This window comes from Tachypleus tridentatus, chromosome 5 (assembly GCF_004210375.1).
Source record: "Tachypleus tridentatus isolate NWPU-2018 chromosome 5, ASM421037v1, whole genome shotgun sequence".
In the NCBI taxonomy this organism is placed as follows: domain Eukaryota; kingdom Metazoa; phylum Arthropoda; class Merostomata; order Xiphosura; family Limulidae; genus Tachypleus; species Tachypleus tridentatus.
Window position 1 is genome coordinate 44,671,349 of NC_134829.1, and position 27,267 is coordinate 44,698,615.

Here is a 27,267-nt window from a genome sequence, read left to right on the forward strand (position 1 = left end):
TTCTAATTTCTAACTGTAACTAGTGGTTTTTCAATTTCATTTTCTAGTGTGATTTCATCTGCTTTAACCACATGTATTACCATATTGTAGTGTGTTTCCTGTCTGTCAGTCAGTCAGTAAATATTAAAATGATGTCACATAAGGGATGCTTAATGTTGCAGTTTGTGTTATCATGATATCAGTGAAACGTGTGCTTGCCAATAATTATGAGAAGAGTTGTGCACACTGTAAGCTACAACACAGCATGACATGAAATTCAAAAGCAAGACTTAAAAATATTTGTTACTGTTTTGGTTTTATTTAGTCTTTAAAGACAACACTTTTGGGGACCCTGCAAAAGTATTTCTAGTAATTAGGTTTCAATGCATGATATGGATACTTGTTTTTCAGAAAAAAATGTGATATTAAGGGAAAATGACAGTAAATGTTTATTGTGAAGTGAAGTTGAAGATAATTGTGTTTCTTGCTGCAAAGCATTATTGGGCTAGTTAAAATATAGTTTTAAATACTGTTGTAAGTCTTCTGGTGGATTTAATTACTACTTTTCTAGCCTAAAGATTTGTTTCATTATAGTACTCTTATTCTAACACAGTAGTAACTTAACAGTTACTTCTAGATACAGTGATAATTATGTTAGAAAATGTACATATTTTGACAGTATCTTGCTTTAAAGAAGACAAACCAAGGTACTGTCAAAACATTTAGTAAAAATCAGTTATTTGTTTACAGCTGTTACAACATTCATTATATGTATTTTTTTTGATAGCTTGAAGGTGTTATTTTTTGATTGGCACTTTTCCTGTTTACAGTGCTGCTCATTTATCCTGTATTAATCAAAATATTATGTTTAATTTTATGTTATGAGTAATGTACATTTCAGTATAAGAGACCTACTTTGGAATGTCAGCCTGAATGAAAACATGGAAAACGTTTTCTGTGGATCAAGTAACCTTACTTTTCGTGTTAAGTTTTGCAAAGTTATTCTAAAGGTGTTTTATATATATAGTATTGTTTTGGCTAGATGGCATTAAACAGATATTAATATATTAATTTTAATGTTATTTTAGATATTAGAGTTAGTCATGAAATTTCTTTGGAAGGACAGTGCATTATGAACTGGCTTTGCTAATTGTGTCAGCATGTTTATTTATCTTTAAGCTAGGCGGTGTCAGTTGATTCTTTTGTCAGTTTTTTTTCATTTATTTGTTGTAATAAAAATATCAGAAATAATAGGATCCAGCTATAAATGATTGTTTATAAAATGTATTTTATTATTACTATTTAAAGTCACACTGATTGCTTCCTATCATCCTGTATGTCTTTCCTTACAAGAAACATTTCTAAAACTTGCTGATACAGTCACCATTCGGCAGTTATTTCTGTGCTGAAATGACAGGCTGTGTGATGGACGAGTACATGGTGGGGTGGCACTATTGGTTGATCAGCATGTGCCCACCCTGTCTTTGTCACTCAACACACCCTTGGAGGCCATAGCCATCTGTGTTTCCTTGGGTCATACCATCACTGTTTGTTCTCTCTACCTGTCCTCTGGAGAGACATATGATCAATCAGACCTTGATGCTCTCGTTGAACAGTTGCCATCTCCCTTTCTACTCCTGGGGGACTTTAATGGACATCATCCCCTCTGGGGGAGTGCTGTTATAGATAGGAGGGGTATGCTTTCTGATCACAGCCTTTCTCTTTTCAATACTGGTTCTTTTCAATAGCGGTAACTGGCTGTATTATACAAGCAGCTGCTCAGTGTATTCCTAAAACCTTGACACGTTTTCCACGATATTCTCGTCCATGGTGAAATCCTGCTTGCCACTTAGCACGGAAGGTTCAAAAAATGGGTCTGGGATACTTTTCGTAAATATCCCACACTTTTGAATCGCGTCACTTTCCAATGGGCCCATGCACATGCTAGGTGGGTAAGATGTCAAAGCCAGAAGGAATCTTGGATTAACTTCACAACTAGCATAACTTCTACCACCAGTTCCAAGGTCATATGGGACAGGATTCGAAAGCTCAGTGGGCACTACAATTCTGTCCCCCTCTTGATCTTACTCTCTGATGGTCACGAGGTGGCTGATGTCCAGAGCATCGCTGATACTCTAGGTGAAAGCTTTTGCTGGGTATCTAGCACTTCTGCTTGTTCCTCCACCTTCTTGGCCATCAAGACTCAGGCAGAGTGTTCACCTCTTTCTTTTGAACTGACTGTATCTTTGACTATAATTGTCCCTTTACACTGATGGAACTGAAAATGGCCCTTCATCGGTCTTGCAGTACATCTGTTGGACCTGATGATGTACACTATGACATGCTGCACCATCTATCTCCTGCTTCTCTTGATGTCCTTCTAATTGTTTTTAACTGGATCTGGCAGGAGAATGTTTTTCCTGATGCCTGGTGCCAGGCTATTATTTTACCGTTCTCTAAGCCAGGGAAAGATCCCAAGATTTCTTCAAACTACCGTCCAATTGCTTTGACGAGCTGTCTCTGTGAGACCTTAGAAAGGATGGTTAATGCTCGTCTTGTTTGGTTCCTCAAATCAAACAACTTTCTCTCGCCCACCCAGTGTGGGTTCCGACGACAGCACTCCACCACAGACCACCTAATTCGTCTTGAAACATCTATCAGAGAAGCCTTTCTCAAATGCCAACATCTTGTGTCAATATTCTTTGACATAGAGAAGGCTTATGACACAACATGGAGGTATGGCATTTTTTGAGACCTCCATATATATGGGTTACGTGACCATTTACCCATGTTTATTAAAAATTTTTAATGGACAGGAGATTCCAAGTTCATGTGGGTTCAACACTTTCCCATTCTTTTGTACAGGAACTTGGAGTCCCTCATGGCTGTGTTTTGAGTGTCACACTTTTTAGTATAAAGATAAATGCCATCACTGAACAACTCCCTCTCACTGTTGTGAATCTGCTGTATGTTGACGACTTTCACATCTCATATCAGTCGTCAAACATGAGATATATTGAGTGGCAACTACAAACTGCCCTCAATCGTGGACTATGGCGAACGGCTTTAATTTTCCTCTCTAAAACTGTTTGCATGCACTTTTTGCTGCCAACAGGGTATTCACCCTGATCCTGAACTTCATATCTGTGAAGTTTTGCTGCCAGTGGTCCCTGAGACCAAGTTCTTGGGGCTTATTTTTGACTGTAAGCTGACCTTTATACCACACTTAAAGCAGCTACGGGTCAAATGCACAAGAGCACTGAACATCCTCCGTGCCCTCTCTACTACCAGTTGGGGAGCAGATCGATGTTCTATGTTAAAGGTATATCGTGTTCTTATTTGATCAAAACTTGACTATGGATCAATGGTCTATGGCTCTGCCAGACCCTCGGCCTTAAAGATGCTGGACCCCATTCATCACCAAGGACTTCGACTCTGCACTGGGGCTTTCTGCACCTCTCCAGTTCAAAGCTTATACGTTGAATCTCATGAACCTTCTCTGCACCTTCACCGTTTGCAACTATCTTTACTATATTCTTTGAAACTTCATTCCTTACCAAAGCATCCCACCTGGGGATGTGTTTTCCTTCCTCGGTGGGCCATACTTTTTCAGAACAGACAATCTGCCATTGCTCCTTTTGGCCTTTGCATTTAGGTGCAATTGGATAAATTGGGTTTGTCCTTGGATAACATTGCAGAATCCACAGGTCAGCCCATCCCACCATGGCTTATTACAGCCCCCAAATGTGACCTTTCTTTCAGTCATCTGAAAAAGGCAGATACTCCAGTTTGGAAGTACTGTCTTTTATTTAATGAACATCTTTCAAACAATCATTCCGTTCCAATTTATACAGATGTTTCCAAATCAGGTAATTCAGTGGGCTCTGCCATGGTTTGCTGTGGTTCGGCAGTTGTGTGCAGAATCCCCCTCTACAGCTTCTGTGTTCACTGCTGAACTGTACGCCATATCTCTTGCCCTGGATCATATTGAAGGTGAGTAGTACTCCAACTGCATTACTTATACTTACTTGCTTAGTTCTCTACTGGCCCTGGAATCACTACATGTTGGTTCACACCTTGTTCTCACTGATATTCAAAACCGACTGGCCCATTTCTCATTAACAGCTACTTCTATCCAGTTTTTCTGGATACCAGGCCATATTGGTATTCGTGGGAACGAGCTTGCAGACATGGCAGCTAAATCTGTCTGCTCAGCACCATCACTACTGTGCCTATTCTGTACATGGACTATGGTCCTGTATTCAAGGCTCGGCTCCATGCCAGCTGGCAGTCCACTTGGAGTGAGCAATGCGACAACAAACTTTTTTAAATAGAACCCTATGTTGGGCTTTGGCCATCTAGCTTCTGTAAGGTTCGGAAGGAGGAAGTTGTTCTAACTAGACTATGCATTGGTCACAGTTTTTTAACTCATTGTTTTCTTTTATCTGGAACTGATGCACCAGTGTGTAGTTTGTGTAACACTCAAATCACTGTAATCCACATTTTACTTTCTTGCCATCATTACGACTCTCAACGATGGAACTATTTTAAACATGTTTTGTCCCATGTTTTGTAACATTGGGCAGTGTTATTGGTGATGGTGACACTGTCCATCTTGATAAAGTTTTTAGTTTTTTAATGACCATTAACCTTTTTAATCTCATTTAAGTGTTGGATATTTATTCATTACACCTTTTTAATTGTGGTTCCCTTTTCAACATTTCAGTCTCTCTAGTTCAATTTGAAATTGGAAAATGGTCAGAATATTAAATAACTCGACACCAGGACTGGAAAGGCCAACTTCAGGTGACTGACGCTGCTGTTTGAACTACCAGTTAGTCGTCCTGGCGAGTTGTTATTACAATTTTGCTGCATGTCTTTTAAACTTTTATTACTTTACCCTTTGGTACTGGCTATACTGACACGTAACCCAGAACCAGGACTGGAAGGACCAACTTCAGATGACTGCCGGTGGTTCTAGTACTTGCCTGTTAATCTTCCTGGTGGGTTATGATCATTACCAATCTGCTACAGGAAGTCCTTTACAACTTTATAGACTGGGTGTCAACATCGGTTTTATGCAATTTTCTGTTTTTAATTGCTGTTTTGTTTTTACTTTTATTTACTTTTACAAATTTTACTACATTTACTTTACTTTTATCTTTTTACTGGACATTTGGCTACTCATTATGATTTTGCTATATGTCTTTTAAAACTTCTATTATTTTACATTTTGATGATGGCTGCTATGACACATAACCCGGAACCAGGACTGGAAAGGCCAACTTCAGGTGACTGACGGTGGTTCTTGTACTTACCTGTTAGTCTTCCTGGTGGGTTATGATCATTACCATTTTGCTAGAGTAAGTACTTTACAACTTCTCTTACTCTACTTTCTCTCTTAACATTGTAAACTAGGTGTCAACATTGGTTTTATGATTTTTCTGTTTTTCAATGATGTTTTGTTTTACCTTCATTTCCTTTTCTGTATTTTACTACATTTAATTTGTTTTTATCTTTTTACCAGTTGTTTGGCGGAGATAGCCTAGCTACTTTGTGCCATAAAACACAAAATCAATCAATAAAACTATTTAAAGTTATTTGTTCTAAGTATTGTCCTTAGTTTATATTAACACAATCTCTCCTTCATCAAGAAGCAAAGTGGTGTTTTGAGGTAGCCAGGCAAGGAACAATAAAATCAAGTAATTGTTTCTTGAAGGTATTGCATTCACTATTGGAAAGTCTGGAATTTGTTTTATCCAAATATATAATTGATATGATGGTAACATATTTCATCTGAGAGTTATGAGCAGTCAAAGATGCAGAGTTTTGGTCTCATAACTTTCTAGTAATAGTTGCATAAATTATCACGCTATTTTTTTTATTCTCACATTGAATTATGTGACCTTTATTTTGTGTTTGAAGTTGAAGGCCTTTTTACTGGTCTGCTGTCACTACTGTCCATGTCAGCATCAAACCCATTACAACCTTAAACATCACTATTCCAAACTGTTGGGATGGCTAAGAAACCATAGACTGTGTTGCTCACTATGCTTTCTCCTGTCATTCACTGTTATCTGCTGTTTTGAAAACCATTTTTTTTGCAACTATTGTGATGTAGAAGTGGTTAGTTATGACTGAGGTCATTGGTTGCAAGGTTTGTCCAAGTTGTCCACTTTTATGTCACATTCTAAGTCAGTTTCTCAATTTTGCAGCATTTTGTATATTTACAAGTAAGTTACAAATATTCTTCATAGCTTTCAATCATAAGTTATTAAAACTTCTTGTATAGGTTTTTTTCTCATTGATGCTATGGTTGTTTGAACTGCTTGGAGGACAAGAAAATTGACTTGTTGTTTTGCCAGTTGGTTTTAATGTTACTAAGGTTAATTCAAGTATAACTAAAAATAAGTAGCTGGATGTAAAAAGAAATATAGGTAAATTGTGTTATCAGTTCTTACTATAATTTTGAATTGCAAATTACCTAAAATTAAAAAGATAATTACAATTCTCTTACTTAACCTAGTTCAAGCCATAGCATACAGTTTGTGATATAAATAGCACCTTGACCAATACTGTGTTTGTGTTTTTCCAACTGGCCTGATGAGTCTTGATGTTGGGTGAGAGGCCTTGTTTAGACTGAATGTGGCAGATATAGTGTGGTTCACATAGCATGAAATACTTTTCTATGCTTTTTTATTCACAATGTTGAGGTTGCTCAGTCTGTTTTAGGAACAAGAGAACTAATTTGCTGTTTGCCAAGTTCTTATGAATGATAATAAAGTTAAGTAAAGTAAAAAAAAATAAATATTGAGGCGTTAAAAAGTTATAATATTGTGTTATTACCCCTTACAATATATAATTTTGTTTTGTAGATGATTCACAGTTGTAATAATTACTGTTCATTAAATGTTCTTTATACCATAACAGTGGTTTTTCATGCAACTGATGGTATAAGTAATGACTTTATCACTGCTCTGTCTGTCTGTTGTATCTCAGCTGGCTTGATGAACTGTGGTTTTGGACTAAAGGCCTTGTTAGCATTTGATATGGCAGATATAGTTCAGTTAAAATATTGTTACATCTTTTTTTTTTGCTTTCACTCAAGTTTTTGAAAGGTAGAGTTCTTAAGAGACGTGAAACTTTACTGACATAATTTAGTATTTGTTTTTATCTTGACTTTTATGGAACAAAATAAATGTCAAGTGTAGTGCAAGTGGCTATAACTTTTTAGACCTGTTAATTTATAACATGTCTGTTTGTAAACTTTTGTGTCAGAAGAATGTTGTTTTTAAATGTATACGTTTTCATATTTATATATTGAAGCAACTTATTTTTTTTCCACTTTGACAGGAGGCTGATGCTGATACAAAAAAAGAGGTGAAGAAATCCTTTATCCAAAGTATTTTTGGAAAACATTCCACTGACCAGTTTCAAGGTGGCAAAATATTATCAAACTCTCATACTTCAGACAAAAAACAAGTACACACAGATTCAGAGAATCACAGCATTTCCTTAGTAGATATCAAGCTTCTAAAATCTATGCATCATAGAGCTAAATCGTTTCATTTGTTTAAGAGTAATAAAAAGATAAAAGCAACTTCACCTGCACAAAAAGGAAACGAAAAAGCATCACATACCAATCCAGGAAGTCCAAACTTATCGATTGACAGTTCTTCTGACAGTTTTTCTGTCTTGGTATGTTCACAAGAGGATATCACCTCTGAATCTAATCAGTGCTTTTCATATTCCTTTGAGGAAACTGATGCATGTGTTACAAAAGATGAGGACTATGATAAAACTCTGGAAAATATTGATGACTCAGAAGATGATTTGGATCATATTGTGACTCTCTCTCAGTCACCTCTTCTCATAAGAAACACTTTTAAAACTTTAAGTACCACTCAGAAAGTAGATACTTGTAGTTCTGAGTTCAACATAAACAATACTGATGACAAATTTGGTAGCCATCTACAATTAAAAGGAATGGAAGAGCCTTTAGAGAATTGTAAGCATATTGTACAGGTACATCCTTCAACTCCAAATGTTCGTCAACAGTCACATAATGAATTGGAGTTTATTCAGTACTGTAAAGGGAAGACAGATGTAAAATTAGAATATGACAGTTCTGAAGAAGCAAGGGACATTAAAAAGAGTGGTAGTGATGTTATTTCAAGACCTTACAATGGATCCCGTTTGCCACACATTGCAAAATGTGATGCATTTGATAAGGATTCTCATCGAAAACATAAGTCTGATCAGTCTGAGAATGTTCAACGTTTCATACCACAGTGGACTGAAGGAAGTGTGTATTCTCGTCAGCTTTTGAAAAGCACTTTCCTAGAATCACCTTTATGTCCATTAACAAGTAATAAAGATAAGCAAAGAGAATTTTCATTATCCCCTCCTTGGTTACACCAAACAGGAGATGGAAATTCAAACAGTGATAACATGGAAATGGAAGAAACAAAGGATCTTTCATTTCGATGTGCTGCATCACGTATCAGATCTTCTGAAATGAATGCATACAGACAAACTGACAAACGGCTCTTCCAGTCACCTTGTGTAACACCTCCATGCAGAAATAAAAATCTGCGACGTCACCTTAGTTGGGGAAGTGTACGAGATAAGAGTACATCTTTAGCTGATACAAGTCCATATCTTGCTTCTTCATTCTCCAAAAAATTGATTTCACAGTTTAATTTACCTAAGTACAACATTAATGGACTGATGTCCTTTGAGCCAGGGATAGACATCATAGATACTCATTGTCATCTGGATTTCTTGTTTCGACGTATTGGCTTTAAAGGAACTTATTTGCAGTATCAAAAAGTCAATAAAAACACATATCCAGTTTGTTATGGTGGTTGCATTGCAGACTTTTGTGATCCAAGTACCTTTGGGTTGGTATGTATAGTAAATTTAATAAGTCTTTTTTTCTTATTTCTTTTTATTTACTAATACCTGATACGTGTCACCTAGATGGGCTGGTCAGTCAAAGTAATGGCAAAAAAAAGCACTTAATTTGTAATGCAAAATAATAATACAACTAAAGAGAATCTTTTTAAAAAAAATTGATACAATTTAAAAAAAAACTACATCTTAAGAGACTATTCCATTTAAGTTTTAAAGTTTTACACAATATTTGGTGTACATCTCAGTTTTTGTTAAATAATTTCATGACATACTTAAAATAATGTTTCAATTTTCACCTTTGTAAGATTGTTACTAGAACAAGTGTCTAAGAGAAATAAATTACTTTGAAGTTGGGAAGCTTAGTTTGTATGAATGTTTTTTGTTTTTTTGTATCCTATTCTCATGTGGGCTTTTTTAATTTATGTACCTTAAAATATTTATTAATTAACTCAGAAAAACAAAATTGTTATGAATAATTGCAGTTTTTCAGAATATAATCCATTAAAGTTAGTAACTAAAATTCAGCAAACTTTAGAAAAATATTTCTACCAACTTCAAATGCTAAAGTACATAAATGTTAGGGTTAGGGTTTGTACTAACTGTAGTAGTAAAATATGTATGTTGTAGGGTAAAGCATTTAAATGGCAGGGTTTGTTTTGACTTCAAATGGTAAAATATTTAAATAAGAATTATACCAATTTTGTGTGGTAAGGTATGTAAACCATAGGATTTGTTGTCAGCTGACCAGAAAATTTGTATCTAAATCTTATTTGTAAATGACCATTTAGGTTTAAGATTTTCTGTGTTTTTGATTACATTTTTGAGTAATAAATATGTCACATAAATTACAAGTGCAGTGAATTTAATTCCCAGTAACCTTTTTTTTATGATGCACAAGTTATGAATGGTTTTATTAGAGGTTAACATTGTAGGTGGCTGTGTTGTACAAAGTTTTTAAATATATCCAGTTGATCTTTCATGTGTGTTTATGCTTTGAGTATTACCCTGTAATTCAATTTTTGTGTGTGTGTACAGAAATACGACAAATTAAACTATTAATTAAACCATTTTAATTATTGTTAAGTGTGTGTATGTTTAATGTTTTCAGATATTAAAAATTAGTTGATTTTTGTTGTTGAATAGTTGAAATATCAGTTGTGATATTTCATGTACATTATTATGGATATTTATGAATGTTGAGAGCTTTGGTAACAGACTGGTTCAAACATGATATACTGTTATACATAATACAGCCAGGAGAAACATTACGAATTACAGAATGCAGCAATGATGTAGACACTGTTTGAGTGTTTTCTTGGTTACTTATATGTCACTGTAAAATCTAGACAAATGTCAGAAGTTTGTGAGTAATTCAGTCTACAACTATCTATCTCAGCATATCATTCACTTTCAGCCAATATTATGGAAAGATCTGTTAGAAGAGGACAAACTATGGGCTGCATTTGGATGCCATCCTCACATGGCAGAACAGTATAATCCTGAAATTGAAATGCACCTGATTGATGCTCTACAACATGCCAAAGTGGTTGCCTTGGGAGAAATTGGCTTAGATTACTCTCCAAAGTAAGTTATTTGCAATTTCTTTTCTAATTGGGTAATACCTTAAATTACTTAATTTTCATTATATAATAGTATGGCATGCACACACACACACACACACACACACGATGTCAGCATACATCTTGAATTTGAGTTGGAACATACTTTGGATGTTGGTAATTTACTGATTTACTCTCAGCCATATTTTTCCAAAACCATATTAGTGTTTTTATTATAAGTATTCAACAGTGTGAAATGGTGGTATTCTAAATTATTTAATTAGCATTATTTGTATTGTTGCTATCGTGTGTTTGAGGTTAACTAATTTCAAAATATATCACAACACTTGTTCTGGGGATATTTTATTTTTCTGTGTTTAAGTGAATATTTACGTTTAGTCGTAAAATGCTAGGTTGAAAAAATCTATTTATGATGAGAAACTCACTTGTATCTCAAGATGGCTGGTATGGGTATTAAAACTTTTATTAAAATAAAGAACAATGCTTTGACCTTCTTAGGTCATTTTCAGATTAACAAAGAGAGTTTGCAACTGACTTGTTAGGCATGTCTTAGGGACAAGACTAAATGGGTATGAGATTGTAATATTTGTGGGTAATTGTTTCATGGGAGTACTGGTACATTTTTGATGAATTAACACACTAATCTATGAAGGTAACATCAAGTCAGTATTATCAGCTGTTGCCAGTGTTCATAAAGTAAATAAAATTAACCCTGAGAAAATGATTTGCCTTCTATCACAGATTAGCTATTTTTTGTGTGCATCTGCTTAAGAGATTTGCATTCCACTAGCCTTCCCACTGGCTGTTTTAATCTGAACTGTGCTGGTGCATAATGACATTGTGTGGCAAAAGCCCTCCATCAGTAGGATGGCAATGTAATTTCCATGTGCAGTAACTCTCTCTGTGTATATTTGCCCTCATGGTAACTTTATTCTTCTTGGTGCTGTATTGAACAGTTGTATTTTTAGGATGAGTTCAATGTCTTGAGATTTTCACTGTTAACAAAAACTTAGATTTTCATTTTCTTTGGTTTTTATTTTAAAAACTTTATTTGTTTATCATGAATTCTAAAATGATGGTGTCTTGTATTTAGAACTCTGAATTGCATCATTTACAAACAGGCTTTATTTCTACTATGGCTTTGGAGACTCATTAGCTATTGAGACTGTTTCAGCCATTGTTGAATATGTTGTAGATTACCACATGCTTACTGGGTCTTCTATTCCTGTCCTGTTGGCTTAAATTAAGTTTTGATCTGTTAGACCATCACTTTAACTTGATTTGCTTTGTGTAGTATTTTACCATTTGAAAGGCAACCTAAACTGTCCAATCTCTTTCTGGATTTCATTCTCGTATAGGTTCCTTTTATTATCTTTTGCCTGTGTTTTTTATTACTCATTTTTTACTCAATGTTCCATACTTTATAGGGTGTACCTTGTCTTTCCTTCTTGCTTCTTATTAGGATGTACATTTGAATTTGTGACTTTGTCTTGACTTGTGAACATTTTGTCATTTCCTCTTTCAGTTCTCTGTCCTTGGTATCTATTTGGTCAGATTGGGGATTGGGCCCATTACTTCTGCTTTGTTTTCTGATTCTTAATTTCTACATTTTCATCTTCAATACCATTTTTGTTTTCCTCTTCTAACCCCATCTTATCTGAGACAGCTCATCATGCTTCTGGTGGATATTCTGTAGATGTTTGCTCCATTCTAGTTGCTAGCTTAGTTTGTTTCACTTCATTTGCTCTATCCTCATGTTGTTCCCCTGTTATTAGGACTTGTTAGATCAGGTTGTTTTTACTGTACTCTTCTCTTTATGTACATGTTATTCATTGGGCTCCCTTTTCTATGTTCAGATGGTTTTCATTTTTCACTAGTGTCCTGGACTGACATTGTGACTGTTGTCCTTGTTACTTCCCAGTTTTGTTTTGTTTTTTACTGATCTTGGCTTTTACCCCCGTTCTTCATTTAGATCAGTCTTCCCCTAACATTCCCATTTCAAGTTCCAGGCCTTCCTGTTTTTTCATCTTCCTTCTACCAGAAGTCTGTTTTGTTGCTTTTCTTGTTGGTGACTATCTAACATGTATGACTCTATGAGTATTCATCTCTTCTCCTGCTGTTGGTCTCATATTCTCCTGACAACTATTTTTCCTTTCTCTACCTTGGTTTCTCATTTGCTTGTCTTTCCAATTTCTTTTCTCACCTCTTTGATATTGTCTGGAGTTGGCCATCGTTGATGAGTCAGATGCTTTCCCACTTGTTATTCTCAACCTATCCTCCATATGTGTTCTGTGTTTCATTTTCCTGTCTTCCCGTTCCTTGTTCTTCCCTTTGATTTGCCCAGCATGGCCAGATGGATGGAGCACTTCACATGCAATTTGAGAGTCATGGGTTTGAATCCCATCTCACTAAACAAGCTCTTTCAGCTGTTGGGACATTATAATGTGATGGTCAATCTCTGTTCATAGACAAGAGAGTAGCTCAAGAGTTGGTAGTAGGTGGTGGTTACTAGCTGCCTTTCTTCTAGACTTTTAAATTAAGGACAGCTAGCACAGATAGTCTGTGTGTAGCTTTTAGTGAAATTCAGTCAGTCATAATGCATTTCTTCTCTTTACCTACATTGGTCCTATTCATATTTATTAGTATCAGGAGAGCCTTTACTATTCACAGCTGGGGTTGGCATTCTTTTTCTTTGATGATTGTCTTTTTTTTGCCCATTCTAAGTTAGTTTTCTATTCTTGCACCTCCTTTTACAACGAATGTGGTGGGCAGACTTATCCTGAGATATCAGTTTTTTCTGATATCTAGTTTCTGTTTGTTATTGTGCTTCCTACAGTAAACTATGCAGATTCAAGAGTTTTCTTTTTTTGAGTTCCAGTTTCCTTGTTTGGAAACCTCTCCTCAGGGAATTGTTGTGGTGATTGTACTGTGCCCATATTACCTCTGCCATTCCTTCTTGCCTCTCAAACTGAATTTTTGTTTACATATGCTTCTCTCTCTGATTGAGGCACATCTGTAGATGAGGACAAGACTTTCTCTTCTGGCATTTGGATGTTGGAGGAGCATTCACACCACACCCATGTGCTTGATCTTCTCATTGTTCATAGGACATGTTTCCATTTCTGTCCTTATTGGTGGATCTCTTGGTCATGTTTCACTTAGTCAGTTTCATGACTGTCTCTTGCATCAACCATCCAAGATGCACCCATTCTAGGATCCTTGCTTTCAGGTTTTTGACATGCACTTCTGAGCTAATTCACATTGGGTTTTCTCTGTTGCATCTATCTTGCTTGCTGGGAGCTTAGATATTGATGGCCAGTCTCAGGCAAGTCCACATTCTATCAACAAATTGATTTCTACATTCCTGTCTTTTCTGGGGTTTGCTGTTAGGTGGGCATACCCATCTTGGATACCTTTGATATTCTTCTCCAATCTGACCTTCCTCTCTTCTGGTCCACTGTTCCTCATCCTTTTGCTCTGGCTATCTTTTTCCTTAGCCATCTCATCTCTCCTTTCTCCATATACCTAGTCTCCTATTTGTCTCCTCCACTGATTCCTCTCCTTGATATGAGTCACTTCTTGTTGAATCCTATGGTTGGTACTTCTTTATCCAGCTCAACTTTGGTTTACTTTTCATCTTCCCTTAATATTCACCCTCCATCTTCATCCACCTAATTTCCTCTCTCTCATGTGTTCCTTTTTTCTTGTTTAACATCTTTCCTCCATCTTCACATATGGGCTTGTTCAATCCATTGGCTACCAAGCCAGACTCTCCTAGTTTTCTTGTCACATTCCTGTTGCTCCTTCTACCCTCACTGAATGGATCTGGTGACACCTCCAGTTATGTTCATTTCTGGATGTGTATATTTTTGCAGGCTATTTTACATTTCTTTGCATTTTGTTTGTAACCTTTCTTATTCCCTTACATTTCATCTCCAACAACTCTGGGACATGGTTCTCCATCTAGGCATGTGGATGGCTCTTCATATATCTGTTTCTCTTTGTCTACATCATCTGGCTGCTTCATCTCCTGCTGTATTTTGGCTTCTATCTGTTACACTGCACAACAAAGTTTTTACTTCTTGAACACTGTTGGGTGTTCCTTTAAGATTTTTGGCTGCTGATCACAAAAATCACATCCAAATTTGCCCCTCACGTACCGTTTCATTGAAATCTTCAGTTACAATGAAAAAACGATATCAGGGCAACTGGAATCCGTCAATGCTTGCTGACTACTGTTGGACACTGCATCGTGATCCACCGGACATTGAATACAAACGAAAATCAGGAGCAAAACAATTTTAATTATGTTGAACTTAATAGCGTATTAAACACCTAAACTCAATTAAATACATTATTGCCAGTGAACAGTTAACTGTCTATTTCTCAAAGTTCCTACGTGATGAAGCAAAACCAAAACTATATTTGTGCATACCCACCAGATACCTGTCACTATCAGCAAAAACTTAAAAAAAAAAAAATGTTGTGCAGCGTAATCATTCTTTCATCACCTCACTGTTTTTGAGAATAATACCAACAATTTCTTGTCATAGTCTGTTTTTAGTTTCACAGGACCTCACTAGGTCACTGGTGTTGCCTTCCAGGGTAGATGTACTCAACATCTGCGTTATACTCATACATTTGACCCTGATTCACTGTGAGATGGTATTTTTTGCAAGACTACATTAGCTATCCTCATGATATACATATTTACTCAGCTGTTTGATCCAGATTGTAAGTGTTATATGGATTATCATGGAAAAGTCCAGCATCTGCAAAGTGATCTTCCAACTTCATCAATTCATAGTTGCTGACTTTAAAAATATAGTTTTGCAACAGTGAGTACCTGAACACTTCTTTTGATTACCACAACATGAATACTCTGCCCTTTTCATCAAGTGGAGTACAGGAGACTGTTGTCATTTACAAATTCATAGTTTAAGGGATTGTAGACCATGGATAATCCTTACCATTTTCATAGCATAGTATGATGTGAAGTGGGGCAGTGTTGACTCTCAGTGTAGTACAGGTGACTCCTCTCAACCATAACTCATACCACTTGTGCCCTTCTCCTTCAGTCAAGCCTGTTCAGTTAAGTTGAACTGTGCAAACAATTTACAGAAAACTAATGTATCTTTCTTCTGCAGTCTGAGTCTGTTCAGCAGGGTTGAGGTGGGTACACATCATAATACATCACTGATGTTGCCCTTCTCCTGTTTGGTTGAGTTGAACTGTGCAAACAATTTAGAGAAAACTAATGTATCTTTCTTCTGCAGTCTGAGTCTGTTCAGCAGGGTTGAGGTGGGTACACATCATAATACATCACTGATGTTGCCCTTCTTCTGTTTGGTTGAGCTGAAGGGTACACACAAAGTATGTTCTGAATGTGTCCCAATCGCACTACATCTGTTGCCTGTCCAAACATTTATGTACAGGCACTTGAATGGTCATATTTTTGCTTGGTAGTTTTTGTTGTTTACAAGATTATGAACAATTCATTCAGTAGCACATTCATAACATGCATCTATTGAATAGTGAGCACTGAGTGCATTTATCATACAAATTTATGGGAATAGATACAAAAAACTTAAGAATTCTGTAGGGATACAAACTTTAATGAATTTAATCATTGACAAAAATCAAAGAAATTAAAACCTGTAGGTATTTAATGTGATTGGAAGCTAACTTAATTTAAAGCTTGTTATGCATCATGTAAAAATCTGCAGAAGTTTCATTATAGAAACAATTTGTAGTGCTTACTGAGCTTTATTTTTTTTTTCCTTTTGTGGAACAAGCTTATTGCATTTACTGCATATTTCTAGGAACAGATGTGATCCAGAGATTCAACATAATGTGCTGAGAAAACAGCTGAAGATAGCAGTTGCCCATAAAATTCCTATTGTAATTCACTGTAGAGATGCTCATGATGACTGTTTGAAAATTTTAAAAGAGGTAGGAAAGTATATGTGGAAATTAATTTTCAAAATTTTGATATTCCCTGAGGAGATACAAACCTTATATCAACAATGTATGCTTTGTATTAATGATAATATTAAATTTGGTTGCATTTCCTGTGTTACATAAAATACTTTTGTGTTTGTTTTAAATGTTCTGGCTGTTACAGAGAGATTGTGGTTTATACAAATAATATTAAGGAAAATAAATATATATTTCCAACCATTGCATGTGGAAAGTGAAAATTAGTATAATTCAAAAAGAATATGATAGTTCTGGTTTCAACATTAACTTAGACAAAGTATTGGTTAAAAATAAGGACTCATCTTGGAGATAAGAAGTCATTAGAAAATGTGTTATGTTCCATGGTAGTTCTTTTAATATAATTCTTTATGTTTCATAAAATGTTATTGAATTAATAATAGAATTGAATTATTTAAAAACATTTCATAGTGCAGTAATGACTAAAACATCAGTGTTAATATTGCATTTTGTTTTGTGAATCGTGTAAAAAATGTGATTTGTGAACTGACTTGACTTTTAGAGACAAGGATTCCTAGCTCAGTGCTTCAAACGATCCTTTAATTTAAAATTCCAACATGATAACTTACCTCCATCCACAGAAATTGTCTTGGCTTATCTGCCTAAGAAGTTTACGTGCTACTAGCTTTCAAATAACTCTTACCTAAGTTTACATGTTTAATACAAACTGCACTGATGGATGATGATGTCATCCTACAAAATATATCTTGACAAATAAGGGGAACACAATCTCCATGTGCAGTAACTTCCTCTATGCACTTGCACTCTTGATAGTGTTTTTTTCTTGGCATTTGAAAAGATGTATTCAACTTTTTTATCTAAGTTCAGTTTGATGACATTTACAAGTGTTTACAAAAGTTTGGTTTTCATGTTGCTTTGGCTTTTGTTTGAAGGTTTTACACCTTATCATGAATTCTCAAGTAATTGTGATTTCAATTTTATCTTGTGTCATCACTCATACAGGATAATTTGTACTGCTTGTTTGTTGTTGAACAAAGACCTTAAAGGTCTTGACATGTTTTGGATTATCTCATGTTTGCTACAACTGTTCCTGTAATCAATTTAATTTGTATTCTTTTTTTCCTCATTTGTGAGAAACCAGTTGGATGTTACATTTAACCTGGTTTATTTTGAGTAACACTTTACTATTTGAAGAATATTCTCAACCTTCCTGTCTCTTCATATTTGTCACTTTGTAGGCAGGATCCTTTCAGTAGTTTTTGCCTCTTCCCTTTGCATTAATGACATTTTTTTTTTCTCACCTACTTCTTTTTATTTTCCAGAGTTTCTGTTGTTAGACTCTTTTGCCTGCTTGTGTCATTGTCGTTTCCTCAAAACTTTCCTATATTGCCTTCCATCTTTCCTATGGCACTTCATTGTGTTGCAGAAGGGTTTTTTAGAGATGCTTATTTCTTCTCTCAGTTGAGGCTGTCTGTGACCTTACTTTTGTGAAATGTAGACATGTATTTGGCCCAGTGGTATTTCTCCAGGGGTCTCTGAGGTTGCAGTTGAGGCTGTGTCTGATCTTATTATATTGAATTGAAGGGTGTGTATTTGGTCCAGTGGTGTTTCTCCAGTTATCTCTGAGGTTGCACTTGTGGACAGTTCTAGACATTCTGGAGAGAATTTAGATTCGTTTTTTCAGTACCTGTGTTTGATTTTCATGAGACCAATTTGAATGAGTTGCCTCCAGCTCCTTTTCTCCAGTTGGCAAATTTAATGTGTGATGTTTTGAGTCTCTCCCATTGCTTTTGAGTCTGCACCTTCCTTTATTGAGGAAAGATCTGATGGTGTGTACTTAGTTCTTCCTGTATCCCCTGATATCACAGTTATTGCTCATTTATGTGAAGAGACAGCTATGTTTTTCTGCTACATTTGTCAGAACGTATGCTTTAACCTATTATTGCCAGGTAGAAGCACATTTAGACTCTCGGAGAATAGACCCACTCCTGGAAATGTGGGGTTCCAGGACAGATTCTGTGGTCAGCCTGAACAGATCATAGTTTTCTAGGATTTGTCTGACCCTAACTACTGTGCTAAGATATTTAATATCCCTACACCTTTTTTTGTTAGCTAATTAGAGATCACCACATCAATTTAATGATTAATTGGGGCCATTGTTAGCATGAATTTTGGTTTGATTGTCAGATTTTGCACTTTCCTTAGTCTTTTGATTGATATGTTATTTGTTAAAGATGTATTGTTGGAAAGTGTTCATCTACCTGCTGCTGCCCTTTGTAAGTTATGTAAGGCCTCTTTCTCAGATCCTTGATTTTTGTGGGTATTCCAGAGTCTTTGGAATCAAGAGTTGGTTTGCCCATTTGCATTCATCCCTTTTGTCATTGGCTTGGCAACTTTCCTTAGCTCCTATAGGGGTCATAGTTCTGCCCCTATTCAAGTGTTCTGACATTAGCCACTTAGTCCTTTGGTACCCAGAATGGATTTTGCACATATCCAAAGGTTTCTTTGCTCTATTGGAATGCTGCAAGCAATGACAGTGACCACTATATGCCTTTAGAGGCTCTCAGGCCTTGGCTCTGAGAAGTTCTGGACATGTAGGAAACCTATACCATAGATCTGTAGGATTAGTTATTTAGTTCACAATACCACCACCATTATCCCCAAACCTGCAATGTTTCTGTTTGGTCTTCTATTGGCAGAGGGTTTTTTGTTATATGATGTCATCATGCATCAGTGAAGTTCATGCTGAATACATAAACTTAGGAGGGAGTTATCTCAAGGCTAATGTCATGTACATGAGAGAGATTGCATTTCTGTATGAATGGATGAGTATGTATTAAAAATACATTTAGAGATTTAAAAAAATGTTAACTTTTTATTATACAAAAAAATAAAAAATGTGGTGTCCTGTGCTGAGTGCAGCAAGACATGGCTTTTAAGTCCAAGAGTTTAGCCAGCCATTTTATGATGACTGATTCTAATATCCATCACAAAAGAATAGTTTGATACTATCTGATGATAGATAAGTTTGAATCAAAATTGCTTGCACTATTAATATTAACTTATTTTTTATCAGGTAAAGTTAAATCATTTTTCATCACTTGCAGAACTCAATGTTTTTGCATTACTTGTGGATTGTGAAAAGATGAATTTTTATTGAATACTTTGACTATAGAGTTACGCAGTATTTCTACTTGTATTTCATGGATTGAGGTTATCATATCAGAAGTAAACTGCAAAACATAGTAGCCCTTAAAGGAAACTCACTGATTCTTTCAATGATTGAAATAATAGGTTAATAAACAAGAATTTAGTGAATGTTAATAACTAACTTTCTGTTGATGCACCGTTGAAAGTCAGCGGTCTTTGAAACTATTTTGATTTAAAAAAAAGAAAACCCGCAAAAGCTTTAACTGACCAGCAGTTGATAACAAACCCAATTTTAGTTGGAAATTAAATTTTAATGTACATAATTTCATGCTCCTCATAATTTTGAAGTTGGAAATAATATTTATGCTGAGGTATTTTGAAGTTCCAGACTGATTTTAACTTAAAGATAAATACATAACTTTTACTTGGTGTATTGTAAGAAAGGAAATGTACATCTAGCATATGCACGTGAGATGGTTTTTAGAGATATTAAAGAATATTTTTTGGGATATTAGACACAAGTGTGTAATAAATAAACTTTGAGTAGGCTTTTATTTTTTAAATTTTACTACTGCATCCTTGCAAAATGTTTAAATATTGCATGGAAGTAATTATTATTTCTTTTACAAATTTCATTTATATATCTAACTTGTAAGCCTCGCAAAGTTTATGTAAGATGGTGCCCAGATTTGTTATGATTATCAGTCATAGTTTCTCTTTATCTGTGAACTGTGAAGAATTTATACTTTATGTTACTTACTGAAAATAGGTTAGTTGTGGAGACTAATCTGTACAGAAAGAGAAATGACTAGAAAAGGACTGGACTTTGTTCTTTATGAAAACTTAAATAGATAGAATAGAGTGAGTATATTCTTGACAGAAGTTTTAGTAACAAGTGAACATCAGTTTGGTTTCATTCAAATAATCAGAGAATACTTTGTTTCAAACTTCTGTACCTGCTGAATCATAGGCAGATAAAATCTAACAGTAAAGTTTTTGGTTAATACCCAAATTGTAGGAAGTGCCCCCGTGACCACTTCATTCATCGTCACTGTTTCACTGGTAACTGGGATGAGGCTCTTTTGTGGTTAGAAGCATTTCCAAATCTCTACATTGGTTTAACAGCTTTGGTGACTTTCCCTACAGCCACAGGTGTCCATGAAGTTGCTCGTAAAGTTCCGCTGAACAGGCTTCTTTTTGAGACAGATACACCTTATTTTCTTCCCAGATTAGTAAGTTTTACTATCTCATATTCTTTTAATACAAAGATAATATAGTTAATGAGTCTGGCTAGTTTACAAACTAGTAAACTGGTCTTTAATTGTTTAATCTTTTGGATAAAAGATACACTTATAAAAAATAAACCAATTACAATTTTTCTGTTCCTTCTTTTCTAACTTTATCTCAAAGAATATATTATGCAATTGTTTTTTGTCATGCTTTTTTTCTTTTCCCACCTGGAGTTTAACTAAAATGTCTCTCATAAATACTTGGTTTGAAATTTTATGTTTGTATATGATGGTTATTGTCTAATGCATATCCATAGTTGTAGGTCAAACATATCTGAGCCTCTAGTTTACCAGGTTACAGGTTTTCATCCCATCATTTGTGTCTTTTTACTGCTAAAAAATAATAATTATGCTTCATAGTTTGGTGTCTTAGGTGCATTATAAGGGTGACAGTCAAACCTCATTGTTTCCCCGCTGGTACAGCAGTAAGTCTACAAATATACAATGCTAAAATCAGGGGGGTTCGATTCCCCTCAGTGGACTCAGCAAATAGTCAAATGTGGGTTTGCTATAAGAAAATGCACTCACACAAACCACATTATCAAGAAGAAAAAATTAATAGTTACCAGTGGATGCTGTTCACTGTCTACTTTTCATTTTCAGTTCAAAATCAGATAGCTTTACACAAATATCCAAATAGAAGATTGACAGCTGTAACAGGAAGACTGGAGTTAATATCGTTTTTAAATATCCAATGATTATTGCTTTAACATTCTTATAAGATATAATCGAAACTGATTGGAAATGATTGTTGAATGGCTAGTGAAAAATTGTAGATTTTAACTAAAGTTTGTTTATATCTACAAGAGATCCCTGCTGTTCACTTATTTCATCAATCTAGAAGTAATTTGTTAATCACTACATTTCTAGTAAAAACTATGCAGAAAAATGAAATGTTATCATGAAGAAAAGTCCATGTGTACTCTGAAAGAGACTTAAGTATTATTCTTAAGCCTTCTCGCTGTATTCTAGGTCAGGAAGTAGAAAACATTGTGCAGACATTCAGACATAAATTTCAACTCTCTTGACTGTACAAAGGATAAGAGATATTTCATAGTAAGGCCAAGTAAATAATACAGGTGTTAAAATACCAAAAGACAATTTATTAATTCACATTTATTCACTACTTAACCTTTTAAACACCAACACAGATTTTCAATGCTTTTGACTGTACATAGGATAAAAGATATTTGGTAGTAATAAACATTTATTTTTCTTTGTTTTAAGGCCAAATAAGTAATATATGTTTAAATACCAAAAGAATATTTATTAATTCATAGTTATTTACCACTTGAAATTTTTTTTAAACACTGACTTTATAATGTTAGGCATATTTGTAGTTGAATTTAAGCATTAGGCCTAATACATAAAAGTAATGTAAAGCTTAGCTGAAACACTACTTCATAAATATTATCTTGCTTTTGGCTACAACTCCATATCATAAAACTTCTAAATTAAATTATTTTGCTGTTATGTCACAGAAGTATTGAAAAAAAACAAACAACAAACCTTTCTAACAAATTAATTTGAATATTGAGCATTGAAAATAAAAAAAACATAGTTGTCTTAAAAAATCAGGTGAGAGTTTTGTTGCTATGTGACAAGGTATATTATTGAACATTACCAAAAAGGAGCGTGAAAACATTCTTGACAGAGTGACAAAGGAAATAAGCCTTTTATATTTAGTGATTGAGTAGCTGGACTTAATTTTACTTGTTTGTAATTCACACTAAATGACATTTTTTATTCATAAAAATTATTACTGTCAATTTTTATAAGGGTCTTGCAGATACATTAAGTTTATTTTTAATGTGTTCTTAAGAGAAGAATCAACTATACTTCCTTATTGAAAGAAGTATTTTCTGGTCTCATCACATACTTAAAAATTCAATGGATCTGGTATAATTTTGAATATGTACAATGTTCACAAGAGAAGAATGGTGTCATGATATAAGGATGTATAACAAAGGAATTATTAACAAAAATTATTTAAAATCTATTTCCTTCAAATACATAAAATATATACCATGCTCTTGTAATGTTATATAATTATGCAGTAGTTGGTGTTGAGAGTGTATACATTTGTCATTGTTTCTTTCTTATTTTGAACACTTCGTGCTGAACATTTCCAAAATTAAGAAAGATGTCATGGTCTAAGGATGTCTAACAATTTAGTTATTCTGGTATCAGTTTGAACACTTAGTGTTAACCATAGAAGTAGGATTTCATGATGTAAAATGAAAACCTGAATAGATGAATCATATTCTTTACATTTGGGAATTTTTATTTACTGAAATTGTATCATCAGTTTAATTCCTGGGATGATTTTCTTTAGGCACCAAGAAAGATGAAGTGTTCCCATCCTGGGATGGTTATTCACGTAGCTGCTCAGATTGCTAAACTAAGAGAAACAAATTCTCTTAAAGAGATCCTGAAAACTGTTCGCTGTAATACAAGGAGAATTTATAAAATATAATCTTTTTTTGATCTGATGTCTGGTGAGTACACTCTTAGTAATAAGCAATTATGAAACTTAAGCTACATTTGAGTACAACTGACCATCAATTATCTGTAGGCAGATTATTTGGTTTGAAAATTAACTGTGCCATGATCCACTAGCTAGTATATTTCAATATAGCTTTGAGCCTTGTTAAGTATGGTTCCTATTCATTGTTTGCCATTTTTTTCATTATTTTCTCTTTTTCTTATTTTATTGTATATTGCATGTTTTGAAGTAATTGAACCTGTCTTTGTGAACTTTGAAAAGGAAACAATTGTTTAAAGTTCAAGATGCAACTATGGTAACCCATGAAGTAACATAAGTGGATCTACCACAGTGTGTACAATTATAAACACAGTAGAGAAAAATTTTTCTTGTCAATTGGATTCAAAAGTAAGTGAATCAGCCTGTGTGGACTTTTGAAAAGAAAGAGAATTATTTGGAGTTTTAGATAACCATATAGTGTAAAAGAATGTTTGTACATACATTTGACTTGTTTTGAATATATTATTTGGAAACAGGTGGATTGTGTGCTGTCCATTTATTGTTTGAATTTATTACCATCAAGTCACAGCCACTTACTGTAAAAGAATCTAATCCCATATACATAAAACCCTGACACAGAGAACAAATATTTTTAAAATGTATGACTACATTTAACAGATTGCTTGGGTATGGATTAGTAATTAGCATGTTGGACTGTGAATCTGAGGTTGTATGATTCGGTCCCTTTGCTGCATTATTGCACTTTGAAGCTATGGGTGCATTATTAGAGTGATGGTCAAATCGTATTGTTCAATTGGAGTAACATAAAAGTTAGTAGTGTTTGCTGTTGACTAGCTGCCTTTCCTTTTAGTCTGTCAGTTCAAATGTAGATAGCAAGTGTAGATAGCTGTTGTGTAGTTTTATGAGGGTATCTAAAATTAACAAAACAATAGATTTTCATTTCAATATTCTCTTAAAGTAACTGTAAAGTATTAACACTTCCACCATTTAAATATACTTTATGTAAGTGTCATGGAAGTATTGGATTACTTTCAATATGGATCAAGTTTGTACTGAAACAAAATGATGAAAATGCCTGTACTAAATAAAAATATACCATTTTAATAAATTCCCCTGTGATCTTTAATTTGAATAACATTTTTAGTTCAACGAATTTTGGCTGTAGAATCTGTATTGTGATTAACTTTGTAAGTTCATTGTGAATTAGGAAGTAGTCGATACTTCTTCAAACATTTGGAATATTCATCAGGTAAGATGTCAGCTAAATGAGTTTTATGTGAGTGAATATTCAAGATATTTGTTGATCTTTCAAGAGTGTGAGATTTGTTTGGTACCATTTTATTTAGAAGTACAGTTTAAATATATTTAAATAATTTGCAAGTTATTTTCAATCAGAAGTGATTTTGTGTGTGTGTGTGTGTGACCTACTTTGTTGAAAAATACCTTTAAGGGTTTCAACATTTTGGAGTATCTAATAGGGTCACTCCATAAAATGGAAAAATTTCAAGTGTTAACTTTTATGACTGAAATGTGAACATTAATTTATTATTATTATTTTTTTATTCAGTTTGAGTTCAAGCAGTGGCAGTAGACTTGTGAATTTGTGAAGATGGATAAAGCAATAGTACAGTGAGATTTTTATATGTATATAATAGAAAAAAGTCTGTACAATATATATTCAGGTTTTTATTTTTTTTCCTGATGTTCATATATTTATCAGTTACAAAAAATAGCTGACAATTCAATATTATTCAGTTTTGTCTTTATTTTCAAAAATACAAATTTAAATTTAAATGAAATCACACTATTTGAAAGAGAACATTTTAAAATCCTTGACTTCCAAAATATTGCATTTTTTTCATATTTTGTATTCAATATTTTTAAAGCCTATTTTATGTATGAAACTATGAATGACCTCTTGTAAGTTTTTACTTTTGTACATGCTTGAGACTACACTTGCTGGTTTATATATACTTTCATATAAGTTATGTTTTAAACTGTAACAAAATAACTATAGTTAGTTCAAGGTAGCTGTTTTTTCTATTTATTTTAGACAATCTAAGCTTGAAGTACTTGCTTTTGAAAAATGTGGTAAAATATGATCTCTATTGTTCTTGAAAGTTATTGTTGAAAGTGATGAATTTTTGTCGTTTTGTTTTGTTTTTGTAATTGATAAGATGTTTTCCAAAAGAGTTCTGTGATACAACATTAAAGTTTGTAGAAATGAATATTATTATATGAGTGACCTTAATCTGAATTTCATGTTTATCTGGAGTTAGTTTTACCATTTTGAAAATTTCATGTTTTTAAGCAGTCGTACATACTTTTCAATCTTGAAGCAAGTTCAGGTATTTCTCTTAGTTTTGTGTTACAATAAGTGAAAAGAAACAATTGAAAGGCCTGCATAAAAGTGTCTTGTAAAGTGTCATGAAATTAAATATCATTCAGTAATCATAAATAGTTAATTTCAGTGACTATTTTGTGCGTAATTGAAGGTTTATTTACAGTTTATGAAAAACAATGATTGTTAATTTTTTGCTCTAAATTCTGATTTCACTGTTTTAGTAAAAGCTGGGTATTACTTTCTTTCATTCGAAAGTTAACCTTGAGTTGCACTTCAAATGCAGGTACTCTGTGTTGTACTTTTTTCAACAAAAATGTATCGTTGACTGACTGTATATTAGAGATGTTGGACTTACTTCACTACATGCAGCTTGTGTTCTCAGTTCTTCCATCAAAGAACACAGTGATAGTTAGCTTACTAAAGAAGTTTGAATACTAACAAGTTTTAATGATCATTACTTATACTTTACAAACCTTGACAGCTAAATTAGAAAACTTGTCATCTCGATTGACAGTTTAATTTATTATTGTTCAGTTTGTTATATCCTGTTATGAAATGTGACCCACCCACCAATTCCTTTTTTAGTTTCATTCTGTAACACAGTTTGTAAACATCTAGAAAAAAAGAGATAGTGAGTTATTTGATATTTTAATTATAAGGTGTTTTCAAAAATCATCTTTTTTGTTTTTAATTCTTGAGATTGAAGGACAGGATCTCAGCTTGTGTATAATTTGAAAAAGTGTGTAGTAGTACAGATAAGACTTCATCAGAATAATTTACTGTTTCTCTCTTCTGTACATTGAATCATCTAATCCTATTTATAATCCTTTTAGAATTAAAATTAATATCTGATTGGTACTTGAATTTATTTTTAGGAGCCTAAACTAGTCCTGAAATGTTATCGATGTTTTTTTTATTCTATTCATGAAAATAAATATGTTGTGTTCTCAGTGGATAAACAGTGAATAAGGAGTGACTTTTATGTTTATGTTGGAAAAGATTATATTGTTCATTACATTTGTTTATTGTTGAAATTTACAATAAGTATTAAATTTTTGAAAACAGTAGTAGTTATGGTTTTCTGTTTAACTGTTGTCCTGTTATAAGCATGTGAAAATTAAAAATTATTGATTAATGCTGTAAGAAATAAGATTATTAATTTACCATACATTATAAAAAGGAAAGAATTAAGTTGCACTGGTACCCAGTATCGTTCACTGTCAATTATTTCAAGGTACTTTGGAGTACTGTTCTTTTTCACACAATATGCTGAATCTCCTCTACTTGTTGCCTACAGAGTTGCACTGAAAGCTAGATTAGACACATGTATGTGGAATAACTGGGTAATAGTAAAAGGAAAATAGGAACAATTCTTGTGTGTATCTGAACTGAGTCTCAGTAGAACCATGAAGCTAGAGAGAAAAAAATATATTTGAAACTAAGTAGAGAACTTATCTCCTGGGAAGATGTTATGTAAATTCATGAATAATGAAAGGGTATCTTAGGACATAAAGTTGCTTTCCTTATGTAATTGTAAAAAAAACA

At 33.9% G+C, this 27,267-nt stretch overlaps 1 protein-coding gene across 3 annotated transcripts in view; it reads left to right on the forward strand.

Annotated features, from left to right (window-relative positions):
* LOC143251058 (uncharacterized) overlaps positions 1-26,790 on the forward strand; it is a 33,399-nt gene extending 6,609 nt beyond the window's left edge. For 2 of the 3 annotated variants that reach the window (XM_076502398.1, XM_076502399.1), the window contains exons 4-7: positions 7,333-8,886; positions 10,310-10,479; positions 16,298-16,427; positions 20,353-20,464. In XM_076502398.1, the coding sequence (XP_076358513.1) occupies positions 7,333-8,886; positions 10,310-10,479; positions 16,298-16,427; positions 20,353-20,370 (1,872 nt within the window). In that variant the 3' untranslated portion in view covers positions 20,371-20,464. Of the gene's footprint in view, positions 1-7,332; positions 8,887-10,309; positions 10,480-16,297; positions 16,428-18,354; positions 18,358-20,352; positions 20,465-20,605; positions 20,816-23,207; positions 23,371-24,945 lie in introns of those variants that run through there. The other variant, XM_076502400.1, reaches the window with a different exon arrangement.
* Positions 26,791-27,267: the final 477 nt, after the last annotated feature.